The sequence below is a fragment of the Tetrao urogallus genome (genome assembly GCF_951394365.1).
Source record: "Tetrao urogallus genome assembly, chromosome: 6".
NCBI lineage: Eukaryota > Metazoa > Chordata > Aves > Galliformes > Phasianidae > Tetrao > Tetrao urogallus.
This window is the reverse complement of record NC_136819.1, coordinates 1,972,579-1,996,811: the sequence shown is the minus strand read 5'-3', so window position 1 is coordinate 1,996,811 and position 24,233 is coordinate 1,972,579. Positions and strand designations below refer to the sequence as shown.

At 36.4% G+C, this 24,233-nt stretch overlaps 1 protein-coding gene across 1 annotated transcript in view; it reads right to left on the bottom strand.

The window, feature by feature from the left end:
- ELP4 (elongator acetyltransferase complex subunit 4) overlaps positions 1–24,233 on the bottom strand; it is a gene marked incomplete at both ends in the record, with an annotated part of 121,485 nt that overhangs the window by 59,312 nt on the left and 37,940 nt on the right. Inside the window, 3 exons of the mRNA XM_079536949.1 lie at positions 7,440–7,546; positions 10,256–10,364; positions 23,883–24,071. Coding sequence (XP_079393075.1) covers positions 7,440–7,546; positions 10,256–10,364; positions 23,883–24,071 — 405 coding nt within the window. The remainder of the gene's footprint in view (positions 1–7,439; positions 7,547–10,255; positions 10,365–23,882; positions 24,072–24,233) is intronic.

The following is a 24,233-nucleotide window of genomic DNA, read 5'->3' as shown; positions in this document are numbered from 1 at the left end:
CTCTGTGACTTTGATCCATGGAGTTATCTTATTCCCATTCTTTCAGTGACAGTTCTGAACTAGTGCACCAACACATTTCAGGGAGGTTCAGGTATGACACAGGTCTTTGACTAGGAAAATGTGACTTTCATTTTTATTTTCCTGCATTTAAAAATACATACAGAATCCAGAGATATATTTTACTGTGTAGCGTCAGGATTGAATCCATCATCACTTGTAGAGTGATAGTACCATGCAATTATGAAATATCACATTTTTATTCAAATTTGGTGGCATTGTAGAGAACATTTAATGGAAACAGCATTCAATTCCTGCTGAGAACTACCGTGCGCTGCTTAACTCTTTTTGCTTCTTAAATACTGATGGTTAATATCTTTTCAACACACCCAAGACCTTAAAAAAGCACTATTTTACTGCAAAAATCAAACACTTGTAAATAAAAGAATTTTTGATCTTTACCAACCAGCAGAAAACATCTCTTCAGCCTACCTTTCTTCTAGTGCGAAAAAACTGGGAATATGTCAACTACTTCAGTTGTCTGGCAAATACAAGACAAATTGACCCATTTATTTACAGACTGAACAAGGCCAATCCATTTCGTGCTGCAGTGCTGACCCTTATCACAGATACTGTGAATGAGCAGTCCATTACAATGTGTACAAGTGACCTTTAATTGCATTAATGGCTTTGTTGCATGTTCTTCCACTGCGACAACACAATTATGGAATAAATATTTCTAAACAACGTAATTATTTAAATGCAAACATATATGAGCTTAGTCTACTGGCAAGGAACTGCAGATGTATTATGATTTAAATGTTAAAGTTCTGAAAAATTGAATGAAACCTTCATGTTACGCTTGTATAATGTCAAACAACCCATAAAATAAATGTAGTTTTTGAAATAAATGTCATGATAGTACAGTCTTCATCTGCAGTCTAAAAGTTAATGGTACCTTCCTGTATTCATCTTCAGAACATATACAGAAACCTACAGTATGCAGTTCTACACAATAAAAAGTTGGTGATTTCAAACTAAACCTCTTCACATATTCACAAGCCATAAGTGTTCTGAAATTCCATACCTTGTATAGAACATATTACTTGATTTCAGTTCTATGTACTATTAGAATTCAGAAATTCTCCTCTTTTCAGGTAGGAACACTCCAAGTACTGTTTTACCTCAAGTTATTACAATTCAAAAATAATCTCCCAAAACTTTATCTAAATTGTACTGTCACAATTTTAAACACATTTATTTATTCAAAATTGTTTGAAAGAATGTAATACATTTTTGACAGGCAGTCTTTTACAATATTGAAATCAAATCCTTGATTTCATCAAACCCTTCATATTCTGCGCCTTATTCCTGGAAGGCTCATGCCAAAATGATTTAGTTTGATTTTCTTTAACAATGGTAGGTTGGCTTGACAGCATCTGACAAAACAATTCAGTGAAGTACACCATACCAGGTAAAGAGAACCTGAACTGGCTACTAGATGAAATAATGCAGAACAGAGCTTGGAATTATGACAGAATCAGTTTTATGGGAAAGTATTTTTTAGGTATTACTAATTTAAGAGCTTCAAGTATTACTATTTTGACTTTTGTTTGAATAAGCCTAAGGTAATGTCTTCATTAATATCATGGGAAAAATGGTCAGGAAAATACAATACAAAAATGGTCTGACTAGCATAAATTTCATTTAAATGTTATTAAAATATTTTACCCCTCTCTATTAGAAAGCTGAATTTAACATGCTGAGTTCCCTGGATGTGTGTCCCTGAGCTGAAGTGGAACATCCACTAGAGGTTTGCCAGGTATGACACTGCTGTTCTAGGCAAGATGAGGAAAAAGAAAAGTTTTCTGTGTAATTCCCATGGGTACCCATGTTCTCCAATATATGGTGATGAGAGGCCCTGAAGGATTTTATTAGAGAGTTAAAGAAATTCACTTTCTGTAACGCTACAGAATAGTTCTGTCTTGTTCTTAACCAGGAATTACCTGCAAGGTTTCATCCATGCCACAGGCACTGGCAGCCTGGCAGTCTCAAGGCTGATACAGGCAGGTTCCACTCTGAGCTTACAAGGCCCTAACATGAGGGCAAGACTCGTAATGTCCTCAGTGCATGACTCTAAAATACCAAGAGTTGTTTACATGGAGATCCCAATATCACAGCATACATCATGTAGTATACATTAGCTCCTGTGTTACACCGTGTGAACTTTATCCCAGCCAACATGAATTAATTTCCATATTTTACTGACATAACTATCATTTTAAGTTTCTAATAAACCGATCTTCTGCCTTCTGAGAGTTCTCAAGCTCACATCCTTTTCATTAAAATACTGCCCAAGATAGTTCATTAACTTCAACATTAAACAACTCTGTAGGAGTTAGTGAAAGATGACCAGGATTAGGGAGAGCCACTAACGAAGGCTGCTTCAAGTAAAATCTTCTTGGAAGAAGCCTAAAAAAGTGATGCCACCAGGATTACAGCGCACACTTAATTCTGCTTGTTGTTATGGGACGTGTGTGTATACTAGCAATATGCTGATCCCGTATGTACTGGTGACAGGGGTGATTTGCTCCTCCAGGACAAGCAGCTCACTAATAATCCCAAACCACTATGTCCGCACTTGCCCTTGGTGTGTTTAATGAATAACTGTAAAATGTTACAGGCAGCACAGTTTGCTGTTCAGCGCATCACAGAATCAGAACCGAGCTCGTGCTACACCAATAGCACGCTGAAACGCGGCAGATATCATTTCTGACTCGGGCTTATCAATCTCCTTTGGTGAGGAGCGTGTCGCAGTGGCTAGCTGCACTTCTAGTTCTCTAACAGGAAGTTTTCCACAGTATAGTCTGTGTGAAATAAAAAATGGAACATCATTACGATGCCTTTGGAATCATACAATTATTTTTAATTATATAAAGATCCTGTTGCTGTTTTCTGTGCTGATGTTTCCTTCCAAAGACATATCTTTTTACTCTGACAACTGACTCTAGGCAAAATGCACTGCAGTCAGAGTGCTCCACAGTGCCATGTTGTATCTGCCTACCACTGAGAAGCTACAGCTTGGTTGCCACAGGAGCCCTTTATTGCTGACTTTCTTCCTTTCCTCTTAGGAAACATCTCTCAGAAAAGAATCTCCTGAACTCGTACATGACGCTCTTGAAACCTACTTATTTTTGCCATGTGGCTCTTGTGAATTCTTCAAAATAAATAAAAATGAAAATTTCACAGCAGTTGTAATAACTGTCAGACAAATGATATGCAGCTTATAAGTAAAAGCTTTTTTTCTCTACTATTAACAATTGACTGCTACCTGAAGATTGAAAAATACAAGCAAAACTCAGGAATTTCAAAAAAATCTGTTCATTTTTGCATACATTTATCAGACTTTATGGACAGTTTTAACTTTAAACACAAAATCCTGGAGGTTTACGTTGACCAGACAGTAAGAAAGGGAGTTAATCAAATATGAATCTTCTCCAACTGTCTTGTCAAACCAGGTAATGATGTCCTGCCAGCCAAACTCAGAGGGAACATGTGAAACAAATACAAAAGTAAACAGGCCTTAAGCTGCCCAAGGGAAAGTCAGCAAGATGGCAATTTCAATCATTTGGAATAATACTAAAGCAGCCTTAGGCTTTTCTCAGAATGGAAACATGTCACTGTTACTGCAATATTTCAACGAATCAGAAGGCAAAAGAAAGGAACACTTATGTAATCACAGCCGTGGAACAGCACTTTAACTCAACGTTTAGGAGGAAAATAATTAAGAGGAAATTCCCTTTTTGTGAGCGATTGTACCTAAATAACAAAGACAGGCAACGTTTCCTCAGACATTCTAGGAGTGAAAAAATCAGAGACAGATCCCTTTGGTTTTGATACAGGAGGCTCGGGCACAACAATGAAAAAAATTCTACCAAAGGAAAGGGTGAGAATAATGCTTCTACAAAATGTATCCAGCGTTGATAAAAGTTACACTCTGAGCAACAACAACAGCAAAAAGCAAAAAGAACTTAAGGAACAATTCCGCCGAAAAGTTTCGTCAAGATGAATGCGTTGTCGTATCATTTAACTGAGAAATCAAAAAATATTTCAAATATTTGGGGAACTTACCTAATCAGTAAACTTTCAGTATGTGTCTAGTCATGTAGCCATCTTTTAGTCAATCATCAGAAAATCAAAGGCAAATTGGCATGACTCAACCCAAACTTTAATACCGCATGATTGTGTCGTGTAAGCTTGTTTTGTGCGAGGGCTGCTGTGGTTTTAGCAGAGAGATTAACGACCGGACCTAAGCTGGCCTCCAAACCTTGCCCTGCTGATGCCTCAAGCCCTTTGAAGTCTGACCATCATACCTGGCAAAACAACAGTGGGAACTAGGCTGGTGTCAGATCTAATCAAGTTTCCTGCCTCAGCATAGCTAACTATGGGGTACACTAATTGGCCCAATTGCGGATTATACCTTTTGCTACAGATTCAAGACAATAATTTAGTCAAATGATGGTTTTTATCTCCTTCTAATTAAGATTCCAAAGTGGGAAGAAATAGGATTAGACAGGCTAACTTCAAAATTGTGTCCTTTAAAGAGGCATGCACATAAGATTGGTCGCTGATAATATTGCATATACTAATATATAGCTATTAACTAACACGAAGATTTGGGAAAACCGGGTGCAGCTACTGCACCTTTTACCATAAGGGTTGAAGTGCACCTGGGAAAGGTCTACCTCGTAAATTGAAAATGAGCGCTCATAACTACCCACCAAAAAGCATTGCCATCCATCAGGTGAAAAAATCCCCACCCTTTGCAATACGCTTCAATCAATCTGATTGTGAGGAAGACGCAAGAAAAAAGATTGCAACAGTTAAATGATTCTGCAGGCTATAATGAGGTAGAGTCCCTCCCACAGAAATGAAGTCTAATAACACAGACTTGATGTTTAAAGTTTGTTACCGTTGAGGGCCAAACTGGTGATGCAGGCATGAGAAAATCCATGCCCCGTGCCCTCATTATAAACCATAAAATAAGAAAGTTCTATTGACAAAAACTTGTTGGAAAAAATTTTGCTATTAGTCAGAAGTCATGTATTTCGAACTTTTCTTAAGCAATTTCATCTTAGAGAGGCATCTGAAGGAGGCCAATATTATAACCCAAATTGGGTACGTAACTAAGCAGTCGCTTTCCAAAAACTGCTACGTACTCAAAATATATTTCAAACTTGCTTTTGAGTTACGAAAGAAGTCCTAAACTTGGATGCACTTTATATAAACCATGCTCGTGCGTGTAATGCAGGCTGTTGTGCAGCTTCATGCTTCTACACCAGAACAAAACTGACTGCTGACTCATCACATTCTAACTGCAGAACCCAGTTTTAGAAGACTGTATTCACATCCCTTCTTAATTCAATTTTCCCTTGCTCCCATTTTCCTATGGACTCATTGCTCCACTCAGCCTCACTGCAGTCTGCCTCTCCCAGTATAAGGAAGAAAAACTTTTGGAGTAATGAAATGTGGGCAGGATCTTACGAGTTCAAAAAGGACCAGTTTGAGTCAGTTTAACTTCTGGAAAGCATATCTCCAACAAAAACTGAAAAGGGCTGCAGCTGAGCAATGGAGAGAGAAATTACCCCAGTGGGTCATGGACACGTCTGGGGCAACAGGTTGTCCCGAGAGTTCCACTGCAGCTGTTCCCAGCAGCTCCGTCCCATGGCTAATTACATTCCTTTTACAGAGCCCCCTGTTTAGTTCCCCTCCATACTTTCCCCCTTTCAAGTTCCATTATGAATTAGAATCACACACAGAAAAGATATATTCTTAGTCAGGATTCAAAGTGGAAAGAATCACAATTTTCTAATTTATAGCCCTACTAACTGTGATTTTCCTGCGCTGCCTAATGACACTGTGTGCTTCTTTGGGCTTCTAAAAGCAGTAAAAACATTTGTATTTTAAAACCAGCTGCAGACTACTAAAGTTTCTGCCTGTAATGTCCTGCTCCAAGCATTTGCTAAAATGGCTTAATACCTCACAACGCCTGGTTGCATTAACTGCATTCGCTGGAAAATGAGAAACGTTACAAATGAACGTCTTTGGGGAAAATAGCCCTCCTTCATGTATTTGCCTCTAAGTGGCTTTTGAAGAGGATACCTCTACTTGGGAAACTTCTGGCACGCATGCAGAGATGACCTGCTTGAAGAAGTGGCTGCCTGATTAACTATTAACTGCTCTCAATAGGATTAGATAATTAAAGACATTGATGACCATTAATTAGGAGGAGGGCACCTTAATTTGTCACTTGATAGGGCCCTTTCAATGATTTATAGGTTAGGGCTACTTGCAATTGTGAAGGGGAGGGGGCAGTGAAGAGAGGGAACCCTCAAGTTACCTTATCAAGTGGCCAGCTAAAAAGGGCAGAGGGTCAAATAAGGGCCAAAGTGGTCACTTAAGGGTGAAGTCCCAAACACCAAAGCAGTGCCAAGCCACATTGACCATCATTTGGTGATGGAGTAAAAAATATGCTAATTTATTGGTGGCAATTCTCTCTTTTTATGGTTTCAAGCAGTTAAGACAAGTGGCCTGCTTAAGAGCTTTTCATTTGAAAAGAGATTAAACAAAATGGTTTGTCAGGGATGCTTGGCTGTTTTATGTCTTTGTTAAAAAAAAATTTGCCCAGACTGTACCGATGACTATCACATCACCCCAAAAGCCATCTCCCATCTCTAAGCATTACTTGGTTAATAAATACATCAGCTCTAATTGCTTAATAGCGCTGTGTTCATTTGCTCTTTAGCAAGATTAAAATGAAATACATCTTTTGTATTACTGCCTTCTATCAGGACTGTCTGCATAAAGGTCACGGAAAAAAGTTTAAATTTAGTAGGAAATTTACTTAAGGACATTAGTGTAAATGATACTGTGTTTAAAATGACATAAAAGAGCGAAAGGTGATTTCAGTAATGCAAAGAAAATGGTTTCTGAATACTGATAAGGACACTTATCCCTCATACCACACACAATTTTAGGCAGCATTATACATTAAAATCCCTCTACCGGGGTAATAACATGTAGCTACTTTCCCACCCACTAACAGAAGTAAGAGCAAGTCATTAACATTTAATTAAATATGCTCCTGACATCCTTAGAAACATGTCACGCTTTGTTATTGAAGGTTGTGGCCTACTTTCTATGTACATTTTAAACCAAAATAAACTATTTATAACAGACCGATTTAGTGTGGCAAACGAGACGTCTTTAATTAGAAGGCATATGGCAGCGTTCTGTAAAACCGTTCGGAAAAGCAAAAACGTAACGAAAAGAATCTACAGCGTCCGATGCATATTTCATGCATTTCACAAAACGAAACATAAGAGACGGGATTAGCTCCACCTTTTGGGTTCTAAATAGTGAAACAAAACCGCTTCTCTTACCTCAACGGTGAACTGCTTCCTTTTTAATCTAAAAGCAAGGTCCTTCGTGTCTGACACATCACAGATCAAGCTATTAAGCCGAGGAATCTGATGCACATGAAGCAAACCTTGTGGAAAGAAAAAGTAAAGGAGGGGAAAAAAATAAGAAAACGCTGTCATCCAGATGCATAAATTAGAGAGTCTTACAGCAGAATCCTGTATATTTACACACACTCATCCTCCCCTTTTTAAACTGGAGCTTACTACCAGGAGCAATGAAGCAAACGGTGCGATTATACTCAAGTAATCAAGCAGAATAAGATAAACAGAAATCCTTGTGCGAGGAAAACTAATTGCACTTTGGTACAGAAGTACAGATGTAAAGAGGGATCTTAATACTTGTCAAAACTACAGCCGGTTTGTGTGTGATTTTCTCTTGTATTTACAGTAAGCAAATATGGCTATCACCTTGCATGCTGCCCACGGCACCACTGAGTGATCTTTATTTTATTAAATGCACCAGTAAGCAGCCAGCAAAACAAGGCTTATGGGTTACAGATAACCACCGAGGCTCTAATGAGCGGTGCTGCGCCCTCAAGAAGGCTGAGGAAAAGTTTCTGGAAAACACCGATTTCGAGCACCCTGTGCATGAATTTTAACCCCTCCGCCATCCGCACAGAAAGCCATTTTCCGTGCACAAGAGGCTGAGCTGGCCGCTCAGATGTTTGCACCAGCGCTAGGTACACTGCAAGCTCTGCATTCTGTCACTCGCAGCTCAAGCTGATGTTTTCTGACAAGGACGCTGGATGGTTTTTGTGCAGCCTAATATAGTTTCTGAACAACCTAAGGGTGATTTTCTACATCTGAAAACCAGGAAAATTCTACAGGGCTTCTCGATTACTGGCCTATATTTGCTATTCATAAAGCCAGTGTCAAAATGGAAATACTGAACATTTACAAAAGGCATCTCGCCTGAAAACGGCAGCTGTGAGAGAGAAAACCCCAAACATTAAAGCCCTTATTTAAAGGAAGGCAAGTATTTTTCAGGGTCTTATTTCATTTTTAAAGGGAGAATAGGGAAAGAAAGCTCCTAAAATTGAAATACTGTAAAAAGCCAAATGCTTATAAGGTACTAAAATCAAAGTCCTCCATGTTGTTACCAAAATATTTTGTAATAATTGGCTTCTGGATATTTAAGCCTTCTACCTCTGCTTCCAATCCGATAGCATAAAAAAATATTCCTTCCAGTTTTGAGTTCAGAGTACAACCATTATGTGCAGGAGCAGCAGGCATAACAAAGGGTTGTTTTTACGTGTTATTTTTAACGTTTAATTACAGCCAATTTATATCATTGTTTATTTTACTGACTCCTCAACCCTCTGCATTTACAGACACCTTAACAAAATTACTAGTGCAGAATTCCCTAAATAATGCAAGAATTTAAACAAACTTTTCCTGACTAATGACAAAAACTCCCATCATTTGCAGTAAATAAATCATCCTAAAACATGAGCGTAGATGAAAATAACCCACACGGTTAAAATCATTACAAATATCCATTACTAGACTGTTAAGGCTGCCTAACTCACAAAAGCTGTGCACTGGTATATAATTCTATTAAGAAGCACCAAAAATGATTTTTTTAAAAGCTTTTACAGGAGAATAGGAAATAACTGCTAAAAAGCACACTGTCTTAAAAAGATCTCCTGACTGCTGAGAAAAGCAGTATCAAACTGACAGAATTATGTTAGCATAAACAAATGCCACATCACGATTATACAACGGGGAAAATAATTAGGCAAATTATTCCAGCTTTTCTTTAGAATTTCTTTTTCATCCACCTTTTTCAGACGGAGAAATACGCACTACTTTCTTCGTCAAAACATTTCCCCCTCATTTATTACTCAAAGCCTGCATACACACTGTGGTATCTCAACACCATTCTTGCTGCTTTTTCTCTACATTCTGCTGTGCACTGTCACGCTCTCACATGTTTACAGCCAGTTTTGGTAAGCAGTTTACTTTCAGCAGAAGGTTTCCATGGAACTACAGTAGTATCACAATAATAATAGCTGTAATTTATGCACGCTCCGAGCGCTGCTCTGGATTAGCTGTAACTGTTTGTTATTCACTGCTTGGGCTATGCATAACTTCTAATCTAATCTTCTAAAATTTAAATAGTTCTGCTGAAACAGCTTACAGAATCTTTGGGAAAAAAAAAAATACAGGATTAAACGCCATTACACATTTTGAAGATAAATCACTTGAAAGGCTACATGCGTTTTTGCTAAGATTAGTTTCACATTTTACATGCCACATACATCCACATTCATTTCTGTAAATGCATAGCTGCTCTGACTGAAAGCTGCAAAACAGCACGTTATTTTTAGAGAAACTTTATATATAATCACATCGTTCAGCAGATTATTCCCTTTAATATAATATATGTTTTTCCATGTTCTCTACTTAAAACTCGTCAGATCAGAAGTATTGATTTCATGACAAGTTCAGCTCACTGGTCAGATGATTGCCAAGCCTCCTCTGCATGTGAATTCCCCAAAGCCTGCCTGTTGAGATGTACATCTGATTGAGCCATGCCTCAGTAATACGGCTTGACAACATGCAAGGAGTTGCCATGTTTCCTTTGCAGCCTTAATGCACTTTACGGAAAATTCTCCTAACTCAAGACTGGTTAGCAAGGAGGAACATTTAAGAGGTATATTCTAAAATGAAATCAAATTCTGCTTTAGAGCAGATACCCAATTGGAGGGTAAAGCCGCTAAGTGCCCTAGAAACACTCAGGGCAGACTTTTCGCATTGCTAAAGATGGAACTTACCGTGGTAATCCTTGTATAATGGATTGGTTTCTCTCTCAGAGCCAATAAATGATTCAAGACCAACTACCATATCTGACAAGTTTGTTACACGTTCCATAATTGCTTTATTCTGTAAGACATGGAAACAAAATACACATCGTATGTGATGAAAAAAGTAATTAATGTTCATGGAGTAAGCCTTGGTCTTCTCAATGACAAACGGTAGGAAAAAGTAGGTCATCGATACCTAGAAATTAGATGGCAGGCTATTTTATTCGCTTAAAATAGATGGAAATTTGTGCCTAAAGAGAAATATATTTGGCTCGAAGAAAACATTAGAGAGCCAACAGCACTAAATTCATATTTTCCTAATCTTTCTAAGATAAGTGTTAGTTAACGTTGCAGATATTTACAAGCTATGTGGCAGCGAAGCATCAAGTTGCATTACCCCTTCTCAACATATTTGAGATTTATGAGGGCTTCGGTGATGTCACAATTTAATAAAGAAAAGGAAAAAAGGGACAAAACTGTGCTGAAAAAACAGAGCAGTCCTTCATGTAAAGAAACAGTAATCTCAAAACTGCCAGGACAGCTGGCACAGTCTTCTTCTCGATGGCTGTCGTTGCTGTGCCCATCACAGCAACGGGGGTATCAAGTGTAATCGCCTCACGATGCACCCATGCCAACTAGAAAGAACCAGCTCTGTAGCTCCACATTAGAATTTTCTATTTTTTATTAGTCTTACTTAAATACTTCTGTACATTCTGAGCTTCTGTTGGCAAACTACGTGACTGACACTTAGTACAAAATGTGAATTTAAACATTTTTTTCAATTTTAAATAAAAAATTGCACAGCAATTGCTACCATAGATAAAGGGGAGATGCTAGATATGTCTTTACAATATGTGCATTACGCCGACATGCTTGCTTATTAAAATAGTGAGCACTGCATCAATTGCTTTCAACAACAGAGCCACAGAGAAGCCTATGAGGCAGATGCAGAAGGTGACCATTTCCTACTCCTGCCAAAGAGGTGAACGCTGTAACCATGGCCTGCCCTGCACAGACCAATCTGCTCAGGGTACAAGGCCCAAAGCCGCCAGTCCCCTGGTACCTCCATACCCCCTCCCTTCCCCACCTTATGGGCCAGATGGCATTAAATCCTCTGGACTGGTCTCTTTACAAAGCTGCTACTTGTGCTCAGGCCAAAACGGTCTATCCCCATGGAATCAGAGGACTTCAGTTTTACCTGCAGAGTCTAACAACATGTAAAGATAAAATAATAAAATACTACAGAATTCCCTTTCTGAGCAATGATGCAAGTGAACTGAGGTAAAAGAATGTTGCTTCCAGATCAAGCCTTACACTTCATTATTGCATGCCCTAATTATATCCACCGCTGAAATATTAAAGATGACTTGCAAATTAGTTCCTCTTCTAGGAAGGGAGAGACAGCATATCGTGTTCTAATGGAAACTCTTAGTCACATTGTTTTATAGGGTCAGTCACTTAAGGACAACATAAATCTGAAGTAGCCAGTGACCTCTGTAAATCCACAAACTTGAAATTACCTTATTTTGTCAATTCTTCAGCAGGTTGCTGGGTGTTATTTGTGTAAGTAAGAAACATTACACTGTAATACAGGTTAACAGGGAAATACTGGTGATTTCTGGAAGCTAACCTGAATTCTTAGTATAGGAAAAAAAAAAAATTAGACCGTTTGTAAAAAAGTTTGCTGTTAATTAGTCTTTTTGCTTGCTGGTTTTAACCAACAAGGGTTACAAAAACTGTAGGTAGAAAGATGCTCAACCATCAGCTAGGCATCCTCATCATTACAAGTGCTGTAAATCCTGAGAATAGCCTCTTTCCTATTCAGTCCTAGATTGGAAATATTAAAGCAATTCAATATTTACCTAGTGATATACATACTTCAGCTTGTTGGTTTCAGCTCTTCTTCTGAATAGTTTGCTTTCTTTAATTGTAATCCGTTCGCCTATGTTGATTTTGTTGTTATTTTTAAAGTGTGTCAAAATATTCTCTGGGCTTACTGCAGTGTATCTTGGGAAATATTTTCCACAATGAATTGCCACAACAAATAGACATTTGCTTATGTGGCATTGTTGTCATAGATCTGTATCTATCGTGTATTTTCTAGTTTGCAGTGTTCAGCACATTAATGCCCAATCAAAGCTGACGTCAGCACACAGATAGTTGTGATGTATGGCATACTGACATAAACACACAAATCATGTTGCCCCATCTGGGCTTGAAAATTTAACAGAGCTCCAGATCTTCCTCCAGCCCCATACAAATCTACCTCCTGCTTCTGGCAGAAACTTGGCAGCTCTGGAGATGAGCCAGGACATGGTTAGGAGGGAAGCCAGGAATGGGGGGGATTCAAGGAAAGAGTTTGTTGGCAACTAGAAGAGGTATTGTTGTAAATTACATTGAGAAATAAATAAATTAAAGAAAACCAACCGACTCAGTCCTGGAAAGTTTGCAGTCTTGCAAGATGCACTGCAGGTTTTCTAAATTAGTTAGTTCAGCCAAAATATAATTATTCTAACAATATGGTAGCAACCCTGATGTGCAGACTGGGCTGGGCATTCATTCTATATCTTACTTAGTGTTCACTGTTTTAGACAGGAATTTTCTTTTTAGCTCAGACTTGTAATATTTGAGCTCAAATGAAGTGCACTTTCAAAACACTGTTGGAAGAAAATCCATTTAGCTACTTAGATATGTAAATGGCAACTGTACATACATGTTTAACCAGCTTTTAGGGAAAGGCAATTATGGAAAAAGATTGTTTTGTCCTACTAATTTATTTGCAGAATCTACAGAGCTTTGAGCAATTATCTGTGCATGTCTAGAAACACTTATTTGCAAATAAAGCAGTGTACCATCTTCCACATCTGAGGACAAAGCATGGTGCTCTACCAATGCAAACAGACAGAGAGATTGAATACTCAAACTTACATACTGAAATTAAAACTACACATTTTTACTGGATTGAGTTCTTAATGAAGGACAATTTTACCATAACTATTATTTATCAAATCAACTTTGGTTCATCTGAATTCCACATTAGAAAAAAAAAAAAAGGTTGCTTTTTCTGCTTTGCTGTAATTCCTACTTCTCCTCTCACTTCCTGGCAAAAATTGTCTAAAACACAGAGATATGTACTCCTGTTTTTATTTTGTTAGATTACAAAGAAATTAAAAACCTCATAAAATTTATGTAAAAGGAGTATTTAAATTCTCAGTAAACAAATTCAAATAATTGAAAATTTTCCCAGAACAGGTTTAACTTTCCTACGTGGAAAATACAAAAAAATCTCCAAATTTAAAAGGAAAATAAAAACGTTTCAGATTTACAATGAAATCCAACTAGCACCTGTTAAAACTCCCCAGTCACATGGATTTCTTAGATCAGCATTTGTATATTCATCAATATGTTAACAGACTTATAAGATTGATTTATACATGAATCTGAAAATGAGGTGCATGAAGACTGTTTTCAAAGAGATATTTTTGCCTATGTTTTCATACTGAAGGCTATATTTGACTTCTGTACCCTTAACTAATTTTGATTAATTAATGTATTCACTGTTTTTATTTAAAAGCATTTGTTTTTAAGTTAATACACCGAATCCTAAAATTGAGAGTCCAGTAATCTTGATGCTTTGTTTGAAAGGTCTCAAAAATAAAGATCGAGCGAGCAAGTTCATGTACAGTGATTTCATCCTTGTGAACATAAAGCAAATTTTGGCATTCAGGTTTTCAAAACAGACCCAAGAACTGGCTGCCCCCTTTTTGTCTCTGCTGCACTCACTCATGACACTGAAGTAGCTTAGTGCTATAATATACACAACCACATTGGACGGCAATGAAATACTGGCTGGATATTCAATAGGTGTAATCATTCTTCATATTTTCTGAGACATTACCATACAATAAAGTGGTAATGGCTTCACGACACACAAATATTTACCACTTGTCATTACTACTTAATCTCCACAGGATTTGGAATTGAAAAGATAAATTATTAACATTAAGAGGTACGGCTTAAATATTTAACCATTTGTTCATAATTACTACTGCTAAAATCACAGAATTATCCATACCTTTTATCTTGGTAAAAAAAAATAATAATAAAGTGAGGTATTAGGCCACTGCACTAGTTTTACAGAGATACATTTGGTGTGCTTTTTCATTATTCACCAATCCTGAAAATAAATGATTAATAAATGCCCTGCCAGAACTGTTATATCAGTAATTAACAAAATCTGTAAAGTCAAAATTTGTGTACTTACTCCAATTGCAAGTCGATTAGCACTTTTTTTCTGTGCTTTCACACACCAGCTGAACTTTGAATTTAGGTTTTACATAAAATTGATGCTTACTCAGACCACTGAATACAAGATGAACAACAGTAGTTACATTAAGAAATTTTGGTACTTAGAAAACTGTATCAATATCACGTGAAAACCAAATCGAAGTGTGATGTCTTTGATGGAAGACAAGCTCACTTTGCTTGAAATATATCTAAAGGATTTTCTACAGACTTCCAACACCTTCACAGAGGATATGTCCACATTTAAATATTCTGCATCTTCTACCTTTGAAGAATTTTACTGACTGTAACAGAACACGCATAAATATGTGTTCATATGGATGAAATCATAGAAGAATCTTTTGGTCATAGAATCTTTTGGTCAGCTCGTTGATATGTACTACATTAAATTAGAAATTTTCATGCAATGAATAGTATCTTTGAAGACTTTTATACAAGTTACAGTAGCAAAGAAAGGAAATGTAGCAAAGATACAAGCAGGTAATTAGATGCAACATACAAAAATGGGAAGGAAGTGACAAAGCATCTGTTGGCCAATATGTTACATGATGTATTAATTCCAGGTTTTGGTTTTTTTTAATGTTTGCACTGGTAGTTCGCAAAAGCTCAGAGTCTTCCAACTGTGAAACAAGTTAGAACTAGCATTTTTTTTACACTGAAAACTCAAAATTTAATTTGAGCCATGGTTATCTTCTCATACACCTGAAACACCATCACTCTTATGGGAACTCTGCAATGATTATTATCCATTATATCAGATGCAGGTGGATGACAAGGTATCCCATTTGAACATCCTGGATTTAAATATTCAAGAAAAATGATCAGTCATGAAATAAAAGCTAAATATCACACACTATAAGAATATCTTTGGATCTTTACTGAGGATAGATGACCTGGACTTGTCTATTATTTTAGTTAAAAAGAATTAAGTGCCAGAAAGCAATTGGTACTTAGAATAAAATGTATGCCTGTTTTGCCATTGAAGACCTGAGAGGTTCTTTACAGTGTTGTCAAGGGCCAGCGGCCAAGCGAGCGATGACTTGATATAAATGAAACGAGCAAATCAGTAACAGTTGCTGTTGAGATCCACAAAAGTGAGAACAAAGACTGCATAGTTTAAATAAAAATTTCCATCTGTTGATCTCCGAGGGCTTTACAAAAAATCAACAAATCCTCATTTACAAGTAATGTACCAAGCACAAAGACGTCATGAGTTGTCCAGAGTCAAGAGCCAGTCAACAGAGTGCTGGGAAGCAAACTCTATCTTTTGCTGAAGCCCTGCCTACTTCCATTAATTTGAGGCTTGGTTTAGAAGGCAGTGACTATGGCTTTGGGGTGCCATGAAAATACAATGGCATGGGAGTCCAAAGTCCTGAAAGCTCTGGGTGCTGAAAATCTAGCTATTACCTTGCAGCAAAAGGTGACAGATGTATGGATTGCCACAGGGTGACACTTTCTGAACTGAATCTCTTTTCTTTTCTAACAGCACTCATGAATTGAAAGTACAGACTGCAAGTGACTAGGAACTGTTCTGGCAAGAAAGGCTCTTGCTTTGATTTTACCATAGTTTCAAAAGGAAATAAGCTTGACTGGGTCTTCCTGCTTTTTTTCTCCAGCAAATGATGAGGAATTGGACAGAAATCAGTACATGATTTGGGCTGAAAGTAGCCCAGCAACTCCCCAGAACACTACCTGGTCCTCTTTAGCAGTGTCTGTTGTGACAGGACAAGGGAAATAGTTTCAAACTAAGACGGGAGACTTAGGCTGGATGTAAAGAAGAAGTTTTTTACAATAAGGGTGGTGAGGCACTGGAACAAGTCATCCAGAGACATGGTGGAAGTCCCATCCTTGGAGGCATTCTAGGTGAGGCTGGACAGGGCTCTGAGCACCTGATTGAGCTGTAAGTGCTCCTGTTCATTGCAGGGGAGTTGGACTAGATGACTTTTAAAGGTCCCTCCAACTCAAACGATTTTATGATAATAAGTTTGTCTCGTTAGTATAAAAGCACATGAATGAAAAACAGTGTTAATTTTTGTCTTTAATACCTTGGAGATTAAACGACCATTCAAACAGATTTTTTTAATAATAGTAACTACTTAAAATATTTAATGCTACTAGTTGGTCATGGTGTAGGAGATACAGATGTAAAAGTAGATAGAAAGAATGAGAATCACGTTATCAAATCCTGAGAGCCATAACAAAGTCGGTGAAATTAACGTATTTGAGACTAACTGGCTTAGCTAAAATCCTAAGATTATACTGGGAATTATTCATGATTAAAAATAAAAAAGGTTTAAGAGTGCCTTCTGTTGTCTTTTTGCCTGAAAAAATGCACTGCAGTTTGCTTTCCATTTCAGGCTAACTACTGCTGCAACTTAAACTCCTTAAACAGTCAATTGCCTTTTACATACAGGTGACCAAAAGAGCCCTCCACTATTATTTCAATTAATAGCACACAAACATCAACAGGAACATCTATCTGACATTTTTAATCAAGTGCAACGTTCTCAAAAATAAAATCATTTAAAAAAATAATCCCTTATTCAGTATGAAATTATAAGCTGTCATCAGGAGCAGTCTGGCAAAGCTACGTCCAGATGGGATACTGGCTGGGCAATAAGAAGAGGTAGGGTGGAAATGATGGGTAGGCTGGAAATGATGGGAACCTAAGGAAAGACATGATTGCTCCCTCTGCTGGCAAGGCCCTCACCTGCTTTAATTTTTAACTAATGAGTAGGCATTTCTTTAATTATTTAGGATCTAGCCAATAAATAATGCAGAATGTTCCTTCCTCAGTCTGTTGCTCTGTGTTTGCACAATTTTGAACTTATGGTGCCCTATTTCAGTAGAATAATTTGTCACAGGATTAAGGCTCAGGTGGGTATCTAATGGCAGAGTTATTGGATTTACATTGTAATTGTTCACAAAATGAAAGGTAATGTTAAACTAATCAATTTTCAAAATATTATATTTTACAGTGTGTACAAATTTTGTATTTAATTTATATACTTCATAATACTACGATAAACTGCTCATCAGATCAGATGAGATAACAAGAACCTTTTTTATGTAGAAATCAAATAAGACAAAAATGAAAGGTTATGCAACACAAACATACAAAATCACACATCATACCAAAAGCGTTCTTCTTCCGTGAGTCAAATTCATGACCAAGGAATTTGGGGATTATTTTTTCCATTAAAGCTTAATTACAACATGAGGATAAGTCATTCATTATTTGATTTGTGAAATGAATTAATAGCTGCAGTAAGAACATTTAGAAAAAATCTGTTCTAGGATTTTGGCCTACAACCAGAAGCTCCCAGAACAGGAGGGATCAGCTTTTTTTGCCCACTGTTCTCATCTGAAACCTGGCTGAAAAGCTACTCCAGCTCCCAGCCTTCCAGAAGGCTCCATCCCAGGAATCCTCGCCTGCCATTTGGTTTGCTGATTTTAATCTCACAGGACTTTCTTACAGTGGCTCCACTATGCTGAACTGGCACTTGCTCCTAGAAGTGAGTTATTATTAAACTTGTAGGTCAATTGTGGCACTAACAACTCTTTGGAAGCTTTCAGCCACAGTGTACAATTTGCTGGTCTAATTAAATATTAATTCTAAGTGTTACATTCTGTGGCTAAGAGCTTTTATTTTCCATCATCAGTCTGGAAGAGAAAGAGGTTACAAGGCTAATTTAATCTTTTTTTTTTTTTTCCCCTGCCATTAAAGCTTAACTACACAGGCACAAAAACATCATTAAAGATGCAGTATTCCTTTTTATTATGATCATATTGTAATTAATAGAGCAGGTCTAAATAAAAAGATGTAAAATTAGATTCTGAAATTTCAGGGTTTTTGCACAGCACCAAAAGTTCATATAAAAGCATTACTGAGCAAATGCTGCACAGAAATTCTATATTAAGTGATCTGAAAAACACTTAGGATAGGAAATACTTAAGCAATATTTTAACTATAAAACTAACACTGAATCATTATTCTTTGTACTGAAATGCACCAGATAAAAACCCTAGTTAATACAACATGCACAGGGACTTTTTTTCAAGAACTTCTAGTTCTACTTATCTGAAAAATCTGGTGTTGCTCCAAAACAGTACTACCTTCATTTTCCAACAGAGTTACTTGCTTAAAGCAGATGACTACTTTGTCTTGTGTTAAAGGCTGTCTTCTAATCTTTACTTATCACTGTCCAAATGGGCTCAATACATGAGCCTCTTCCCTTCTGCTTCCATAACAGTTGTGTCCATGTCTGGACACTGGGCATTATATTAACTACTTAGTCCAGAAGCCAAAAGATTCCATATGCTTGAACAGATGACTATCTTCATACTGTGATGGGATATTTAACTGTTTAGATCTAATACTGCATTTGAAAGATTTGGTATTAAACAGCACCTCATTTTTCTTGAAATTTCAATGTCTGTATTTTCAGATTACATAAATAAAAGATAAGATATTCTCAAGTTGCATATACTCATCACATTTTAAAGTTTAACATAATCATTATGGAAGCGTAATTTTGTGATTAAATATGTGCTGATGCTTACGGTGATAAGAACGTGCTTATAGTGTTCTGAATTGTAACGTATTAAAATGAGAAGGCTTTTTTAGTTATACATTTTAACCCAAAAAGTGACTAGTCATCAACATAACATAGCTAGGTAAATTAAAAGACAGCTAATATGGCTGCAAAAACATGTTTCAGATGAACAATGTGTTTGTGTTTGAAATGAGTGTTTGTTACCAAATCAGAAGTGGCAGAGCCAAGATACAGCCTCTTGGCAGCCATAAACTTATTTTATGAAAAGAAAATATTTCTGTGAATTGATAAGTAAATGCTATGAACAATAATAGAAATTAGAAGCAAAATGTTTTACTCTTACACAATTTACATTTTAATATGTATTTAAAGTGTCTTTGGACTTGCTACTGGATTATAATTTTAAGATGCTTCTATGAATGCCCAGGATATCCAAAACAGAATATTCCCATCTGAAAACTATATGAGAAACACAAGAATAACTGCCATAAACTCATGACTCTCAATATTTCTTTGTATGGAAGTTAAATTGTACTTCTTTCACACAACTGAGTATGCCACAGCTAAAAGGAAAAAAGCCCAACAGTATAGTAAAATATAAAGACCATTTCATCTCCATAGTTTCTATTCAGAAGAGGATTTTGAAAGCTTATTCAACTAATGATATAGAAAAATACGTGACATTTAATCTTAATGCAGTTGCTGCTTAATATTTACATGCACAAATGTACCTGAAGGTTATTCAGCATTTTACACTTGTGAACTCACAGAAGGTAGAGTTCTAGGGAATGCAGTCTTGGCTCCTGCCATAGGAATACAGATTTCAAACCGAGAAATTCACAATTCTGTATTAGAATGGATTCTAAAGCACTACTGCTTGACTTCAAGTTTAGCTGCTGAAGCTCTCACTGTGAACTCAAAAGGCTATGAATGCAGAAAGGTTTGCTTCTGAATTTTTCTACACTGAAACATACAGTGATTTATGCACCCCGGTTAATTCAAAGCATCAAAACATTAATATTGCAGGAAATCAATTTTTTAACATGCTGGATGAAATAACGAAAATACTTGCTAAGCAGGACTTCAGACTCAGAGGACAGGTTCTGTAACTTCTGCGACTTATCCATACTGACTTTTCATTAGTCAATTAATTTCCCTTGGTACACACTGACTAATATGGTGGTTAGTCCTTACCAGTAATACAGCTTCATGTTCAAAATAAAGGGTGGCTTCAATGAAAGCGTTACACGTCTTCAAATGGAAACAATAATCTACTTAAAAAATACATATTCATGAACTTGACTGTTTACTTAAGTGATACAGAGTTGGAAATAAGGAGAATGGAATTATGAAAGTATTTTACATTTCAACTTTTTTGTGAACATAAAACAGTGACGTTAAAATCACATTCTGTAGAATAATTTTTTTTTAACACTATGTACTAAAAATGTAGATTGTCAAAATACAGAAAACAGGAGTCCATTCTAGTTTTGATAATATTTCTTATTGTGGGAAGTACAACAACAAATTAAATCCCTGTACAATTTGCCCACCCTGATCATTTTTGCTAGATTTAAAAATGTAATTAATTTACCCTTTTCAAATGCACCATCTTATTTCAGAGGCACAATTCATTTTCAAGAAGCAGTAGAAAACCTTGACAAATAACCTTCCATCAACTGTTTTAATCACATTCATAAATATCTCAATATTTATTACCTGACAGACAGGGTAAAATAAGAGTATGTTCAATCAGGAGAAAATATCAATCAAGAAAAACTTGTCAGTTATCATCTGAATAAAATTTCTAATCGGTTAAGTTTTTAGAGGCATTTTCTTGAAATTTGCTTCCAGAACAATGTATTTCTGGTTTTGTGATAGAGAAAATAATAGAATATTTGTTTTTCTTTATGTACTGCACTAGGAGTTTCATCAATAAAACAGAGAATTTGTGCTCTTTAGGGGACTACAATTTCATTAACTTACTCTGAAAAAACTGTACACAACCAGATTCTTTGTAAATTTGTGTCTTTTCCCAAAATACATCTTTACAGAAGGCTGCGAAGACATTCAGTGTTCCATCAAACTGGGGGAATGAGCACCATATTCTGACAAATGCAATTCAAACTTACTAAATGCAAAGCAGTGAACTAGGTGGATTAAATCCATACTGGTAGATGTGTAGCACAGAGGGAAAAGCATCACAAACAAAATCACTGTTTAACGTTCAGCAGACACTGAAGAGACAAAGCATATATAAGCATGTAGGAAAAAGTGAACAAACAATAAGAGCATTATTGTACTCCACGACTGTGAGTTATGGCTGAAAAAAGGAGACTGCTTAAAAACATATTAAGAAAGCAGCATGGGAGAATATACAAAACAATGAGAACACGAGGTATATAGGGAGCTTCATCTCACTGTCTTATCATCCAAGAACAAAGATATAATTTCTGAAATGTAGAGGCAAAATGAAACTTTTTGAAAGAAAAAAGCTACATAGATTTAATTTGCAAACTCCCTGTCACACAGCAACATGACAAGTACTTGGCAAAATATACAAAGGAAGCGAATCACTAACTACACAGATAAGTATTTTATTTAATGCACACAGCAATACAGACTATCTGGGCTGGATTGGAATAGCATCGTCCCTGTTGAAATTCAGTAGTGCCAAGTGTGAGTTTTATTTCTTCTTCACCAGAGTAACTGTAACTGGCTGTCAGGGACAAGGTATGGCATGAGATATGACTGAAAACTGTTTTTTCAAAAGCAACCCATTTCTCTGTAAATATTATGCAAACATGATAACTTGGTAACACTTCACATTTTGAAATCCTGTATTTTCTTATTATGTGAAGATTTTACTTGCAGACTCCCTTAATTAATATAGTCAGGAAGCAAAAGATAATACAGCAGATACAGATAATTGTTCAGGGAATAAATGTGGAATTTACTACATCTTCAGGATAACAGTATGCATTTCCTACGCCTTCAGCTGGCTTTAAGATTTAACAGAGAAAGCATATGCTACAACTTATTCTGATTAAATTAAATACATATACAGAAACACGCTAGGAAAAAAAAAAAACAACAAAACACCAAACAAATGCTCTCTCTTGTTCTCTTGAGAAGATATTTTCTTTACTTTTTTCATCCAGTAAGAAACCTCAGCAACAAAATGGTGAGTAGCTGGGTTGTGAGAATGTGAGCAGCTGCTGTTATTATAACTAAAGGTCTGTCTACGGCTTGAGCCTGAGAGACCACATGTTCGGCTGTCCTCTCATCTTGCCATCCTCACCAATTAACTATTAACATGGAGGGCTGTACACATGCTCTCAGGGGCTCTTTAACAGGCTTCTTGGAGAGTGGAACAACTACACAGCAGGGCTCTGGGAACTGAGTAATGTGGGGTATAAGGAACCCTCAGAGCAGCTTTGCTCCTCCTAATGACAGTTTTCTCCACAGTTTAGTATTTAAAGAAGGATACATGAAGTTTAACAATTTTAAAAACAACAACAAAAAAAAGTAAAGCTTGAATTTGTTTAAAGCTGTGAAGATTCTGGAAACCACATTTCATTTTTTCCCCCTTCAGAATATTCTGTCACTTACTGTAAAGTAATCCTGTTAAAATTCAAAATCAGAAGTTATTTAGAAAATGAGACATAATTTCATAGGAACTCTGGGGGAATGGATTTATAGAGAATTGACCAAAAGGAAAACAAAAACAACTCCCCAGATAAGTCGACAGAAAAACAAAAGATTATATCCTTCAACTTGTTTCTTAGAAAAACTTGCTCCAGAGACATTTCTGGACTTCTGTAGAATATGATATCTCTCACTGATATATTAAAATATGTAAAAAGTATAATAACATAGGTTCTATGTCTCAGTGACAGACAGGAAATCCCAGTGTTTCAAAAGAAGGAGGTTAGTTTTAGATCCACAAATTCCAGTTATTGCAGTAAGTTTTACTATCACCCTATTTAAAGACATACTGTCATCTAATATTAGAAATATGTAAGTAAGGGGATGGAGTTGTGCAGGACAAAATGTGGTTCAGGTATTCACCTAAATAACATCAGCAGGTACTCAAACACCTTTTAAAAATGCAGTATGTATGTGAGAATGATGTACTTACTTACATAATATAATATTTTAATTCAACAATGAAAATTTCCCTTCTATGATGAAGGGAACCATTTATCATATGAGGTTTTATTCCATATTATTTTATTATAATCAGTAATGAATAATACCTGGTTTGTTTCTGTTCCCAACAAACCAGAATATTAAAGAGCAAACCTGTATCTTTCAATTCCTGGCTTTAAAAACAAAGTCATACATCATCCTGATGTGTATGACAGATGAAGGCAGTGGATTAAAATGCCTTGTATTGAAACTCTAAACTGTGTTCTGAGGTGGTGTAAAAGTGTGTTAGAAATAAAGATTCCTAGCAGAGTTTTCTCTGCTCTGATACTGCTCGAAATTTCTGACTATGACTGATAGAAGGAATAACTATTTAGGACTGTTTTATGCTAAGGTGCTCGTTGATTTTGCAGCATGACTGTCCCACAGAAATGTAGGAAAACTACTGCTGTTGCTTAACTTTGCCCTTTGAATCAAAAGAGCTTTCTCAATTTTTAGAATTGTATTTATGTTTTCCCCATGAACTTCCAATTTTTGCTAACCGATGTAGCATCAACTACAAAATTTAGCACAGATAGATTTCTTACCTCAATAAGGTGAGAAGGCACTGTGATGATACAAGCCGATAAAGATTTTCGGAGGAGGCCACGTAGAATGTACAGAAATTTTGTAATGCTATGTATATCTTCAGGAGTATTGGTGCTACAAATGTCATCGTCCCACAACAGGGAACCAAGACTCTGAATTCCTATCCGTAAAATATTCTTTTGTTTTTTCTATTAAAAGAAGAACACAACACTTGTTATTTTTTTAACCATTAGGAGAAAAATACCACATTGTATACAATTTTAGAAACTACTACAATTTATAGAATGAATACCCATAATAATTCAGTAGTTCAAGTAATCACGAGTTAATCTCAGGTGATCTTGGTGAAA